Source organism: Ursus maritimus, unplaced genomic scaffold (genome assembly GCF_017311325.1).
Source record: "Ursus maritimus isolate PB19 unplaced genomic scaffold, ASM1731132v1 scaffold_13, whole genome shotgun sequence".
Lineage (NCBI taxonomy): Eukaryota > Metazoa > Chordata > Mammalia > Carnivora > Ursidae > Ursus > Ursus maritimus.
This window is the reverse complement of record NW_024423675.1, coordinates 9800974-9816077: the sequence shown is the minus strand read 5'-3', so window position 1 is coordinate 9816077 and position 15104 is coordinate 9800974. Positions and strand designations below refer to the sequence as shown.

At 36.2% G+C, this 15104-nt stretch overlaps 1 protein-coding gene across 1 annotated transcript in view; it reads left to right on the top strand.

Moving 5' to 3' along the window:
* MMS22L (MMS22 like, DNA repair protein) overlaps positions 1 to 15104 on the top strand; it is a 121694-nt gene extending 106590 nt beyond the window's left edge. The window contains exons 21-24 of the mRNA XM_008705015.2: positions 2553 to 2716; positions 12329 to 12425; positions 13829 to 13996; positions 14708 to 15104. Of these exons, the coding sequence (XP_008703237.2) occupies positions 2553 to 2716; positions 12329 to 12425; positions 13829 to 13996; positions 14708 to 14789 (511 nt within the window). The 3' untranslated portion in view covers positions 14790 to 15104. The remainder of the gene's footprint in view (positions 1 to 2552; positions 2717 to 12328; positions 12426 to 13828; positions 13997 to 14707) is intronic.

Genomic DNA, 15104 nt, shown 5'->3' with positions numbered 1-15104 from the left:
GTGGCAGCCCTGCATCAAGCAAGTCTATTGACACCATTTTTCTGACATTATTTGTTCACTTCATGTGTCTGTATTATGTTTCGGTAGTTCTCACAATATTTCAAAATTTTTTGTTACTATTATATTGGTTATGGTGATCAGTGATTACAACTGCCTAAAAGCTCAGGTGGTGGTTAGCAGTTTTTAGCAATAAAGTATTTTTAAATTAAGTTATATACATTGTTTATTTAAGACATCACGCTGTGGCACACTTAATAGGATAAAATAGAATGTAAACATAGGTTTTATATGCACTGAGAAACCAAAAAATTCATTTCACTTGCTTTATTGTGACACTTGGTTTATTACAGTGATCTGCGAACAAACCCACAATATCTCTGGGCTGTGCCTGTATATTATTCTTACCTAGTATTTTTTTCTGTGTTTTTATGAGCCTCGATAGTCATTACAGAATTCCATATCTAAATCTTTTCCCTTCTGAACATTTTTGTGTTCCCAGTATTCTATTACTGAGTTTGGAAGTTTTATATTCCTTGTTGTCTCCCTTTTGCCATCTTTCGGCAAATGACTCCTTCTTTCTTTTCACGTCTCTCTTTTCTTATCACATTATACCTAGACGGTTGCAAGAGTCTCTTAACTGCTTTCACTGTGTCTAGTCTTTTCTTCCAGTTCAGCCTAAACAGTGCCCCCAGATTACTTTTCTTGAAAGTCCATTCCATTATGACCCTTCTCTACCCCCAAACCTTCATTTGCTCCTTTCTTGCCAATGGAATAAATTCCATATTCTTTAGCTCTTCGTGATCTGTCACTAAACTTTTCCAAGTGTAGAAGATATGCCATCATATGCAAACCCTAATGAGATTGGTTTAGTTATTGCCCTTTCAAAATGCTTTACATTTCCCTACATCATAGTTTTGTTCATACCATTTTTCCATTAAAATGCCATGCCTTTGTGCTAACTTCAGCCTAGATTTTATAAGACCTATACCTAATATCTCTGTGTACTATGATGCCTCTTGCCTTCTTCTGAAGTCATGTGCTCTGTTAAGATTTCATTCACAGAATTGTAATATTTTGGCCTTACTCGTATCTGAATTTCCAACAAGACCGTGGTAGTCTACCACTATATTTGAGACATTATATAAGTAATTGCAGTACAAACCAAATGACAAGTGCTAAAGTGAAATTTTTAAGGCCGTAAAATTGTTTTAAAGCCCACTGTTTAGAATCTTGGCTGCTTTTGTTGACTTTCCTGTTTACCAGGGAAAACATTTTTCTCATGATTTCTAGTTGAAGACCCAAAAATTTAACAGTTCCTTTTTTCTGTGTTTTAACTGCTCAGGAAGGAAATAGATTGCCTCCTATGCCTCCCTCCATTCCATGCTCCTCAACCCCTGCAGTTCCCCTTCTTTGTTAAGGCTCCTTCCTGAGAATTCTGGGATTATTTTCAAAGCACCTATCACATTATAATAGCCCTTTTATTTATTTATTTATGTTTTTGCTTGTCCAACTTTTCCACTAGACAGTGAACCCATTGCCTTCAGAGACCATATTTAACTTAACTTTTCATTCTTACACTTGCACACTAAATGTTTAAGGAATTCAACAGTGAACAAAAAAGACAAAATCCTTGTCCTCAAAGATTGAATGAATCTATAATATATAATATTTGTTGGAAGTCACGGTATGGATTAGAAATGATGATGAAGACACAGTTCCTGCCTTAAAAACTTTATAATCCTTAGTGATTTCCATGACTCATTTTGGCAAACTTTATTGCTTTGCAAATACATATGAATGTCTAGCTTAGATTTAGCTGTATATGATAATTTTTCATGTTGTCTAGACCTTTTAGAAACTGTGCAATTCCCACTTTCATTTATTCACTTAAATGTATATTGAATACCTATTATAAGCTAACACCTGCATAAGAGGTAGAGATATAAAAATGAGTAAGATAAATTATCTTTATGATCTCTGTTGACTTATACTGCTGAAATTTGTTTTGCTTTGAGAGAAGATATTAAATCCTAAATTACCTCTGATTTTTTTACTTCCTAAGAGAAGAAGAGAAGTAAAGCTGGAATGGGAAGCTAAACTCCTGTTACTGATTTGGAAAAATAAGACCCTTACCAAATCCCTAAATAAATAAATGTGAGGAGAGATTTCTTTATGCAAATTTGACATTAAAGAAAATGTTGCATTGTTGAGGAGCTGATAGATGAGATCGGGCTCATATTAGAAAAGGAAAAAAAAACAAATTAACAATTAGGTTTTCATTTGGGTTTCGATTAAGTTCATTTAGAGATCAGGTTGTTTTAAATTTAGTTTGTGTCTGTATTCTACTTTGGCCCTTATAACAGAGTGGGGATGTGCAGTCATTGCTCCTAAATTTTATGTTTGAGGATAGCATGGTAAAATATACATATTTTTTTAATTGTGCTTTATTAATTTGGGGAGTAAAATTTGTCAGGGTCTTTAAAGTATATGACATTGATTCTGCTCGTTGAAACTTTAACTAGAAGAAAAAACAAAATTGTGCTTCTTTTTAGGAAGTCCTACTTTGAGTGTAAAGGGTCCTTGCTCCCTCCTCGCTTAGCCTCTCTTCTGGCCTTCATCCTGCAGCTCTGCAAAGAAACTAGCATAGACATTTCTGAGGTTGAACTGCTCCTCCCTGGCGTCTTAAAATGCTTGGTGTTGGCCAGTGAACCCCAAGGTTAGTTTGAATCTGTGTTTGTTATACTTTTCTTTATGTAATATCAGTTTCTATATATTGTGGCTAAAAAGCAAACTCCAGTGGATAGCTGAAGTTGGGCATGATAAAATAGTTAAAAACTGACATGTTTCAGTGTAGTTTACTTCTGTTTTGTTTTTTCCCCCAAGGCAAACAGTTTATTTAAGGGCTCCTTCCTCTGATTAGACTTGTTAACCTTTTAAAAAGTATTTGTTTAATCTGACTGCCGTATTAAATCAACTTGTTACCTATCATGTGGTGAGGGGTCAGCCTAAGTTCTTCTGTTCAGGTTTCTGCTAGAATATCTAAGCTGATTTCACGGGGAAACCTGGAAGGATCCTTTGATCCTAGTCCTTTTGTTTTCAGTCTCATCAGCCTTACTGCAAGGGATCTCTTTAAAATATCATTTATTTCATCCCCACTGTGAGTAGCATGCTTTAATAAGCTTATTGAGAATATGCAGAGTAGTAGCCATAGTTCTATCCTGAAGGAGTTTTTAATGTAAATAGGATGCTGTGTGTGTAAGTGTGTGCATGTTATCATTATAATGTGATTGTTCAGGGCAGGGCTTCTCAAATGCTTCTACCTAAGTACTTCTAACTGCTGTGATAAGTGAGTGCAATGTGTATCCTGAAGAATCGGAGGGCAGCACCCAAAGTGGGAGCTGAAAGCTCAAATAGCTCTTTGAAATGTTCTGTTTTATCTCAAAATTTATGCAAATTTTGTTTAAATCTGTATTTAATAATTAAAATGGGGTGTTTTTTTGTTTTTGTTTTTGTTTTCCTGCTCCCAAATTTGGTTTTACAAAAAATATGTTATGGTGTGTTAATATAGAATGCCCTTACCTGGCGCTTGGGTGGCTCAGTTGTTAAAGCGTCTGCCTTCGGCTCAGGGCGCGATCCCAGGGTCCTGGGATTGAGCCCCGCATCGGGCTCCCTGCTCCGCTGGGAACCTGCTTCTTCCTCTCCCACTCCCCCTGCTTGTGTTCCCTCTCTCACTGGCTGTCTCTTTCTCTGTCAAATAAATAAATAAAATCTTAAAAAAAAAAAAAAAAAAAGAATGCCCTTACCTGATAGTAGCATCTCTGCACTGAAAAATACCCAGATGGACCCCAGAGTCTTCTTTAGAAAGTGTGTCCTCGTTGAAAAGTTATGTGTCCTTTCAGTGAAAGCCTATTGTGTACAAGACAATCTGTTGAGAGGAAGCAGTCAGTATAAAATTTTAGCTAGCCTCTTGTTTTGGTGATAGTGATATTTATCAGGAAGGAGGCCAGAGTGCGGAAGATGAATTTGGCTGCTCACATCTAGCTGGTGAGTGCATCACATGCTCCAGGTGGGTAGAATGCAGAATTGCCTACCTCTGCATTGTTGTCTTGGTAAGCTGAGGAAGCAATATTAAACACAAATCTGTGTGCGCGCCTGAGAGAAAATTCTTGCTCTCCTTGTAGTCTCAATGTGTAAAGTAATAATTTGTAAAATCACAGAAAGTTAGTGTTACTAAGTGACTCAGCAAGCCCACTCCTAGGTATACGCCCAAGAGCATTTTAAGCGTACCATCCTGTCAAAAACCCGTACTCAAGAGCCTAAAAAGTTCCACTTCTGGCATGATAACATAAGGAGCTCTGCTGACCTACTCCCCAGCAAAACTGGTGGAAAGTATTTAAAAGAAAGCATTTAAATTCTCTGAAAATAGTCCTAAGGGTATATAGCAAATGGAGATATATTTATTTAAGAAAATCTAAAACTTGGTAAAGCAGCAGGAACCTGTGGTATTTGAATCAAGACCACTACCTTCTTCACTTCTCCCAGCTCAGTAAGACAGAAACTCTACTCCGGACCAATAGATCCAAGAACATAGGGCTTTTTCTCTCCCCAGCTCCCAGTAGGAGGGCTATCATCCTGTGAGAGGCAGGATATCAATATTTCTCATCCTGCCCTCAAGCTACGTGATGCTGAGGTTATATTTCAGGCAAGTGTGGCTGAGAGGTGGGGGTTCTGTTCTTTCCCTCAGCCCCCAGTCATCCTTGCCACAGCTTAAAGGTGTGAATTCCTGCCAAGTGAAGCAAGTTGAGGATGCCTGGGGCTGCTGCTTCTCCTCCACAAGTACTCAGTTCCTGCAGTGGGTATGTCACTCAACAAATAGTGGGCACCATTGTCCCGTCCCCAGCACCAGAGCCATGCCTCTGAGTTTCTTCCTGGTAGAGGCAGAGGGAGGAGAAGCAGACCATAGAACAAACAACTCTTGAATCTCTCCCAAAGGAACCGACTTCATTTGCAAATCAGTGTGAAAAAGTTGAAGCTTAAGGGTGCTGTCAACAACAGTGGAGTTTGTGGTGATAGGCAATAGATAGGAGAATAATAGAGTCATTGGATATATAGGCTGATCTATGGACACCCTAGTTTGGTGAGAGAATGGTAAAAGAGACAGCTGGAAAGAGCCCTTGGATCAGAACAAATCTCAAACATTGCCCACGGCAACTGTCTCTTTAGAAAAGCCCGAACTTGGTAAGATCAGTCTATACCGAATTTATGCCCCTGGGCATTATAAAAAACAATAGAGTTATCAGCTTTGATTAGTGGAGCTTCACAGCTGAGCGTGGTCAGAGAAAGGGACAGAGGGACCCTGTCAAAACCACTGTCTTAGGATGGAGGTTATACCAGCTTTGGGCAATGTTAGAGGCTTTACAGCAGGGGCGGGGGGAGAGAAGGGGAAAAAGTAGACATCACTAAAAAATGTCCAACTTTCAACAACAAAAAATCGCAAGACAGGCAAAGAAACAAAAGTATGATCCATATACTGGGGAAAAAAGCAGGCAACAGAAACTGCCAGTGAGAGCAATCAGATCCCGGATTTAATAGGCAAAGACTTCAAAGTAGCCATTATAAGTATGTTCAAAGAACTCAAGAAAAGCATCATTAACAAAATAAAGGAAGGTATGATGACATTGTCACATCAAATAAAGGATATCAGTAAAGAGACAGAAATTATTAAAAAAAAAAAAAAACCACACGGAGATTATGAAGTTAAAAAGTACAAGAGCTGAACTGAAAAATTCACTAGAGGGGCTCATTAATGGATTTGAATTGGCAAAAGAAAGAATTAACAAACTTGAAGATAGATGGCTAGAGATTATGCAGTCTGAAAAAAAAATGATGAAAAATGAACAGAGCTTTAGAAAAATGTGGGATACCATTAAGTGCACCATCATACATATAATGCCAGAAGAGGGCAGAAAAGAGCAGAAAAAATATTTGAAGAAATAATGGCTGAAAATTTCGCAAATTTATTAATAAACAGTAGCCTATACATTCAGGAAGCTCAGCTAATTCCAAATAAGATAAACTCAAAATTTCCACAATGAGATGCATCATGGTAAAAATGCTGAAGGTCAAAGGCAAAGAGCAAATCTTTAAGGCATCAAGAGAAAGATGACTCATCGTTTACCACAGAACCCTGAATAGGTCAACAGCTAACTTCTCAGCAGAATTAATGGAGGCCAGCGGCAGTGGGGTAACACTTAGTGATCAAAGAAAAAGCTGTCAGCCAAGAATCCTCTATTCTGCAAAACTGCTACCTTTCAAAAGTGAAGATAAAATAAAAACGTTCCCAGATAAAAATTGAGAATTTGTTGCTAGTGGACTGGCCTTATAAAAAAGGAAATTCTTTTTAAAAAATAAATAAAAGGAAATTCTTCAGAATGAAAGCCAAGTGACCCCACACAAGACAAAGAACACCAGTAAGGCAATTATGTAATTGTAAAAGACAGCATAAATACACATTTCTTTACCATCATTCTCTTAATAGGCTTAAAAAGCAGTTGTATAAGATGATATATAAAAAAAAGTGATATGTACATAATGTATGATTGGGCCTATAACATAGAAATGCAGTATATTTACCAGTATCGGTACAAAGGAGGTGGTGGGAGCAAAGCTGTATTGGGCTAATAAGGAAATGACTCCAAATGATAACTCGAATAGACAGGAACAATTATGAAAGAACCAGAAATGATCAATAAGGTTAGTGTCACAAAAGCGAAAATATAGACTTGCTCTCCTCCTCTTTTTCTTTAGCTTTTTTGAAAGACATAAAATTATATAAAATAAAAATAACTAGATATTGTTGGGTTTGTAACATTTGCAAAGATAATATGTATAAAAATAATACCACAAAAAAGGGAAAGGGGAATAGAGTTATGTAAGAGTAATGTTTCTGTATTTCACTGGAATTAAATTTGTGTAAATCTGAAACTCTGATAAGATGTACATGGTAAGCCTAGAGCAACTCCTAAGAAAATAATTCAAAACCAATGAAAAATCATTTAAGAAATTAAAATGCTATGTTTTAAAATGTGCACATAATGCAGAACAAAAGCAGTAAAGGAGATGAGAGGAACAAAAAACAAGACATTTAGAAAACAAAAGGTAAAATGACTGATGCAAATCCATCTATATCTACAGTAACAATAGTTGTGAAAGGACTGAACAAACTAATCAAAAGTAGAGATCATTGGGGCGCCTGGGTGGCACAGCGATTAAGCGCCTGCCTTTGGCTCAAGGCGTGATCCCGGCGTTATGGGATCGAGCCCCACGTCAGGCTGCTCCGCTATGAGCCTGCTTCTTCCTCTCCCACTCCCCCTGCTTGTGTTCCCTCTCTCGCTGGTTGTCGCTATCTCTGTCGAATAAATAAATAAAATCTTTAAAAAAAAAAAATAGAGATCATTGGAATGGATCAAAATAAAAAGATCTACCTATATTCTATATGCAGGAAATACTTTAGATTCAAAGGTTAAAATAGTAAAAGGAAAGAAAAAACACATCATGGAAGGTATAACCATAGAAAGCTGGAGTAGCTGTATTAAGATCAGACAATATAGACATTAGACCAAAAAGTCGTTACCTAGAATTAGAGGTGTTTTATAATGATAAAAGGGTCACTATATTTAACAACTGTAAACGTGCATCTAACAAGAGAGTACCAAAATATGAGACGAAAAAACGGGGAGAAATGGAGAAAGAGACAGTTCAGTAGTAATATTTGGAGGACTTTGGGTTTCTACTTCAACATGTAAAGAGCTTGAAAGTCCTCACTCTCACGTGACCTCACAACAAGCAAACAAATCTGAACAGACTGAAAATAGCTCTTCTTCAGTGCATTAGGGTCGAAGTCATAGAGCAAACTGCCACCCCCAAAACTTACATGTGTGGTAGATATTAATCCAGCAATCTTAATAATCATTTTAAATGTGAATGATTTACATAAGCCAGTTAAATGACTGAGACTGACAGTGGATAAAAAACAAAGCCCAACTGTATGTTACCCAAAAGAAACCTATTTTGAGTGTGAAGACACAGATAAATTAAAAGTAAAGGGATGAGAAAAATACTAGCACAGTTCAAAACAAAGCTGTAGTAGCTGTATTAATTTCAAACAAAGACTTCAGAACAATAAGGAATAAAAAGGGACATGTAATGACAGACTGGGAATAGAGAGAACTGCTTCAGTCTGATGCAGGACATCTATGAAAATCCTATAGCTAGCGTCCTACTTAATGGTGAAAGATTAGATGCTTTTCCCCTAAGATTAGCAACAAGACAAGGATGTCCACTTTTGCCACTTCTAGTCAATATTGAACGAGAAGTCCTACTCAGGGCAAGAAAACTAAGTAAAAGGCATCTAGATTGAAAAGGAAGTAAAACTATCCCTATCAGTAGATGATCTGATCTTGTATATACAAAATCCTAAGTACTCTAATAAAAGGTATTAGAACTAATAAACAAGTTCAGTAAGATTACAGGATACAAAAACGAGACATGAAAATCAATTGCATTCCTATATACTTTCAATGAAAATCTGAAAACAAAATTAAGAAAATGATTCCATTTACAATAGCATTTTTTAAAAACCCAAGTAGGAATAAATTTAAGAAAAGAAAAATACAAACTTAAGATCTGAAAACTACCAAACATTATTGAAAGAAATTAGAGAATATCTAAATAAATGGAAAAACATTCCATTTCATGGATCAGAAGTAATATTAAGGTAGTGACACTCCCCAAACTGATCTACAAATAGTGTAACTCCAGAATAGCCGAAACAATCTTGAAAAAGAACAGGGCACCCTGGGCGGCCCAGTTGGTTGAGCATCTGACTCATTGTTTCAGCTCAGGTCATGATCTCAGGGTCAGGAGATCAAGTCCTACATCGGGCTCCATGCTCAGTGAGGAGTCTGTTTGAGATTCTCTCCTTCTCCCTCTCCCTCTCCCCTTACCCCACTTATATTTTCCCACTCTCTCAAATAAGTCTTAAAAAATAAGAAGAAGGACAAAGTAGGAAGACATACTTTCCAATTTCAAAGCTTAGTACAAACCAACTGTAATCAAGACAGTGTGGTACTGGCAGAAAGATAGACATGGATCAATGAATTAGAATTGGGAGTCCACAAATAAACCCGTATGTCTGCGGTAAATAGACTTTTTTTGACAAGGATGCCAAGATGATTCAGTGCTGAGAAAATAGTATTTCAACAAATTGTGCCAGGTCAAATGGATATCCACATGCAAAGGAATGAAGTTATACCTTTACTTCACACCATATGCAAAAATTAACTCAAAGAAGATCATAGACCTAAATGAGGTAAAACTATAAAACTCATAGAAAAAAAGCATAGTAGTAAATCTTCATGACCTTGGATTTGTCAGTGACTTCTTAGATACGACAACAAAAGCATAAGGTAAGAGATAAATTGGACTAATCCAAATTAAAAACTTTTGTGCTTCAAAGGACAATCAAGAAAGTAAAAACCCACAGAATGGAAGAATATATTTGCAAATCATTTATATGATAAGGAAGTTTTACCTGGAATATATAAACTATTATAATTCAGTAATAAAAAATATTTAAAAGTAGGCAAAGAATTTGAATAGACATTTCTCCAAAGAATAAAACAAATGGCTAATAAGCACCTGAAAAGGTGCCCAGCATCATTAGTCATCAGGGAAATGCAAATCAAAACCACAGTGAGATACCACTTCATACTCACTAGGTTGGCTGTTATGGAAAAAGTCAGATAATAACAAGGTTTGGCAAAAACATGGAGAAATCAGAACCCTCAATTACTGCTATTGGGAATGTAAAATAGTATAGACACTTGGCAAAATAGTCTGGTCATTCCTCAGATGGTTAAACGTAGAGGTACTCTGTGACCTAGCAATGTCACTCCTAGGTACATATCCAAGATTAATGAAAACATATGTCCACACAGAAATTTGTTTATTCATGTTTATAGCAGTGTTATTCATAGTAGCCAAAAGGTAGACTGTCCATCAGCTGACAGATGGATTTTTCTAAATGTGATATATCTGTACAATGGAATATTATTTGGCCATAAAAAGAAATTAAGTACTGCTACATGCTACACAACATGGGTGAACCTTGAAAACATTATTCTATGTGAAAGAATCCAGTTACAAAAGACCACATATTACATGATTCCATTTATATGAAATGTCCAGAATATGAAACCTGTAGAGGTGGAAAGTAGATTTGGGGTTGCTTTTAGGGTATATCAGAAAATAAGTGATAGCTAAAGACTATCAGGTTTCTTTGCAAAGTAATGAAAATACTCTAAAATTGGCTGTAGTAATGGTTCCACAATTCTGTGACTATACTAAAAATCAGAATTGTACATGTTAAATGGGTGAATTGTATAGAATGTGAATTATTTGACAGTAAAGCTGTTAATGTAAAGAAAAACTAAAAAAACTCAGTTTTTTAAAAAAGTTCAGTTCAATTAAATAAACAAAGATAGCAAATAGTTTTATAAAAAACAAAAACAAAACCACCTGTAACACTGATCCATAGCAGCTTGATTCATAAAAGCTTCAAAATGGAAACAACCCAGATGTCCATCTACCATTGAATGGATAAACACCATGGGATATATCTATACAGTGGAATATTATTTGGCCTTCAAAAGAAATAAAGTATTGATGCATTCTACAACATGGATGAACCTTAAAACATTATGCTAAAGAAGACAGTCACAGAAGACCACATGGAAGGGTGCCTGGGTGGCTCGGTTCATAATCCGACTCTTGGTTTGGGCTCAGGTCATGATATCATGGTCGTGAGATCGAGCCCCATGTCAGGCACCACGGTCAGCACCCAATCTGCTTGACATTCCCTTTCCCTCTCTCCCTCTTCCCCTCCCCCCGTTCATGCACATTCTCACTCTCAAATAAATAAAATCTTAAAAAAAGAAGAAGACCACATGGTATAGGATTCTATTTATATGACATTTCCAGAAGAGTCAAATCCATAGAGACAAAACATAGATTAGTGGTTGCCAGGGGCTAGGGGAAGAAGAAAGTGGAGAATGACTGTTAAAGAGTATAAAGTTTTTTGGGGAGGTGATGAAATTGCTGTGAAATTAGATAGTAGCGATCCCTTCTCAACTCTATGAATATTCTAAAAACCAGTGAATTATATACTTTAAAAGATTGGTTTCTATGGTATGTAAATTATACCTCAATAAAACTGTTATAATAAAGAAACCCAATGCTTACTATTAATTATCTGTGAAGGCTATTTCTTCATATTCTGGTACTTTTTCCATAGAAGAGCTTTTGGAGTTTTTCAAGGAAATGTCTTTTAAGAAGAACCAGTTATACTGATTTCACAACTATATCTAATATGAGGAGTTATTTGTTCAATAAAGACAAGTATGCTACATCTTCTTTATCCACCCTCCTCATGCCATAGAGAACATTACTAAGTACATATTAATTAATTGAAGTTCATTATGTATCCTGTTTTATTCTCCTGCTATAATGAACTAAGAGTTTCTGAATTATTTTTTGTTCTTAGACAAAGCACTTTCTCTCCAGCTTATATTTAATGTGCCAAAAACAACATAACAAAAATTTAGTAGCATTTGGAACATACCGAATTTTCTATTTTCCTGCTTTATATTTTTCCATTTTTATGTACAAATGCACAATTTCAAATGACTTGATTAAATATTTAAAGAATACAAATGTTCTTTTTGTAACTTTGCTGTCTTTTTTGAAAGGAAGATAGCATCACAAATAGTTGACTTAAGTATGTGTGTATAAATATATATATCTGACTAATTTTGAGTGAAGGTAAATTGTTGGTGGTTTCTAATTTGTTAGAGAGTGGGAGGAATGTGCCTATGAATTTTAAAAAATCAATCTGCTTGTCTGTAACTCAGCTGAATGATTAAATGCTATCTTTTGTCAGTATGTACTGCTTGCAGGATTAGGATGATAAAATGTTTTTGAATTTGGGTTCTTTCTAAGACCTATCTTCACATGTATTTTTTCAGTTATCAGGTTGTAAAAAATAGACTTAAGCTTTTTATATTTTCTTAAAATGGGAGATAAGGAGATAGGGAGGTATACTTCAGTACAAAACAAAAACTCATAACTATTTCATTTTGGAAAATAATAAAAAAAGCTGTATAAACTTTAAGAAAACAACATATTTTTCTAAATTAAGAGTGTTCATAAAAATGGGGATCCAGATGGTCAATTCAGACACAGTGTGTAATGCTATCATTTTTCCTCCTAGTTAAAAGGCTGGCCACAGAGAACCTGCAATACATGGTTAAAGCCTGCCAAGTGGGGTCAGAGGGAGAACCTGCCACCCAGCTGACTTCTGTGTTTAGGTAACTGGAAAATATGCCAACTGGCAAGGGGACTATTGCCAGCCATTTGACAGCCAACATGTTTTTTAAATAACTAATTATCCAAAACATAATGTGTTACTACTTGTTATAGTATTTCAATTATTATATTTTTTTGGCCGTAGTTTTGTTACATTGTGTTGTTCTAGTAAAAAAGACAAAAGTACCAGGGAGGAAGATGAGCGAGCTGACTTAAATTCACCTGAGAATTTGGTGAAGACGACTCCTGCATGTATTGAAGAGACAAAATGGGAGTATGTGGGTCATGATGACAGGTGCACAGGCCCTCATAGCTGCTAAACATGTCACTCAGGATCCAGTGCAGAAGTACGTCACTGGTTTTCTTACCTGCTTTAGATACTGTAGGCCCAGAGGCTTCATTGTGTTTCATCTGTGAAGCATAGACTGTCTGGGAGTAGATGTGATGTTGGTTCTCCAGAATAGTAATGCAACTGGAGGGATGTTGCTTGTGTTTTGTGTTTTGTCGTCGTTTCCTGCCTTGCCTCCTCTAGGGTCTTTCTGTTATAGCAGGATTTTTAAATATGTCTCACAATTTCTACCAGTTCACTTTTATTATATGTATCTCTGCCCTAGCAGTACAGTGTTAAATAACAGGGTCCATTTTCTTCTGTGTTGGTTCTGTGATTCCTCAGTCTGTTTCTTACCACATCATTGGCACTTGTCCATTGGTTACAATGTATTTAAATTGTGATCACATGAAATAAATAGTGGATTTGTAAGAACTGTAAAAACCCCCAAAGAAGAAAAAAATTTAAAAACCCTGTAAAACCCTAAGAGGAAGGATTTTATACAAATGAAGATTGCATGTTTGTTATGTAAAATTTATTAAGCTAGGTGGCTTTTATTTTGTTGGGGGAGAGAGTGGAAATTGCAGGGTTAAAACATACAATTCTTATTATAAAAGCCTCTTCTGGGACTAAAATCTCCTGTTCAGTTAAGGAATATAAAAATATATATTATGAATAACTTGCTTTTCTCATAAAAATATTGATTTATCTAGAAATATGAAGAACTAAGAAATACCTAGGAAACGGGACTCACTTTTTCTACGTCCTTAGCTCAGATTTTGACATGCAAGGAATAGCAGCAAAGTCCCTGGCACTAGATTTTCCTCCTTGTTCTCCCTCCTGGGATCCCAACTCTTCCCTTTTCCTACTAATGCCATGATTCTGGTCGCACTGAAATAAGCCATTTCTGCCCTTTATTTTTAAGTGTTATAAATTGTCTTCATAGGGCATCTGGATTTTTAAGGTAATCTTATGTGAAATGATCTTTCTTGCATTCAGGTTACAGCTGATCATCATATAGATACCAGCCCAAGGAACTTCCCCAGAAGTAATCCTGTGTAACTTGATTACTTTCAGGCATTTTATCCAGGATTATGGTATGAGATACGATTATCAGATTTACGGCATTTTAGAAACAGTGGCAGCATTGGACCAGCGGGTTGTTATCGACTTGCTTTCTACCCTCACTCAGTCTCTGAAGGATTCAGAGCGGAAATGGGGCCTTGGCAGAAATATTGCACAAAGGTATGTTTGGATCATTTGATTACATTCTTTGGGCAATGATTATACAAATCTAGATTCGTTTTCTGGAGATGGCTTATTTTCCCATTCCTAAAAATTTTGGATGCGTTCTTCAAGTTGATGAATGTATCCATACTATGATTGACATAACCATTCACATACTGTTCTTTTCAAAGTGAGCACCTTAGAAAGCTGTGGATTTCAGCAGTGCCTCTATTGCTCAAAACACATTCAGTGCTCCTCGTTGGCAAGGGGACTTTAGAGCCTCAGGTGTCTTGTTTTTGTAATAAAATCCATGGTAGCAAATCTACCGTTTGAGGGTTGCTGGATGTACTGCATCAACTATATCACGTGTATCCAGTGACTAAGAAGAGCGATCCAATTAGATAATAAGGATTTGGGTCAAAAATAGTAATGGGGCTTTTTTTCATATAGTCTTCTAATCTAATTTCAGGTTGTGCTAGACTGTGAAATAATGCAGCACCATGGAAATAGACCTGTAGTTCCTAAAGAGGTTGTTTTGGAGGAGTCAGCTCTCCTGAGAATTCATATGTTCCAAGTTTGTTAAAGAATCAAAGTACTTTAATCATATAGTGTGGGAGTGGGTGCACGTGTGTGTAGACAGACATTCAGGTAGGCTCAATTTGTAAATACTTAAATGAAAAATTATAGAGAAGTAATAAATATATCTACCTTTCCTTTTTTCTTAAACAGGGAGGCCTATAGCAAACTTTTATCTCACCTAGGACAAGTGGGACAAGATGAAATGCAGAGACTGGAGAGTGATAATACCTAATATATTTTGTGCTTTGCCCTCTCTATTCATTATAACTATCTGAAGCTGCTTTGCACCGCAATTGTATAATGTTCTGTTAAAAATACTTTCTAGGATTTTTTTCCTCACATACCTGTAAGTATAAAGTACATATATAAGGAAATAAAAGTTAAATAAGTGTATTATAGGATCTTTGGAAGTTGGCAAAATTACATTCTCTTTTGAAGAGTGTTAGTTAATTTTTTTCTCACTGGGAGTGTCTCTGTGTATGTCTGTGAAGCAGGTCTGTACTGGGTGATCCAGGGACTTGTCACTATAATATGACTTTTTGCCTTA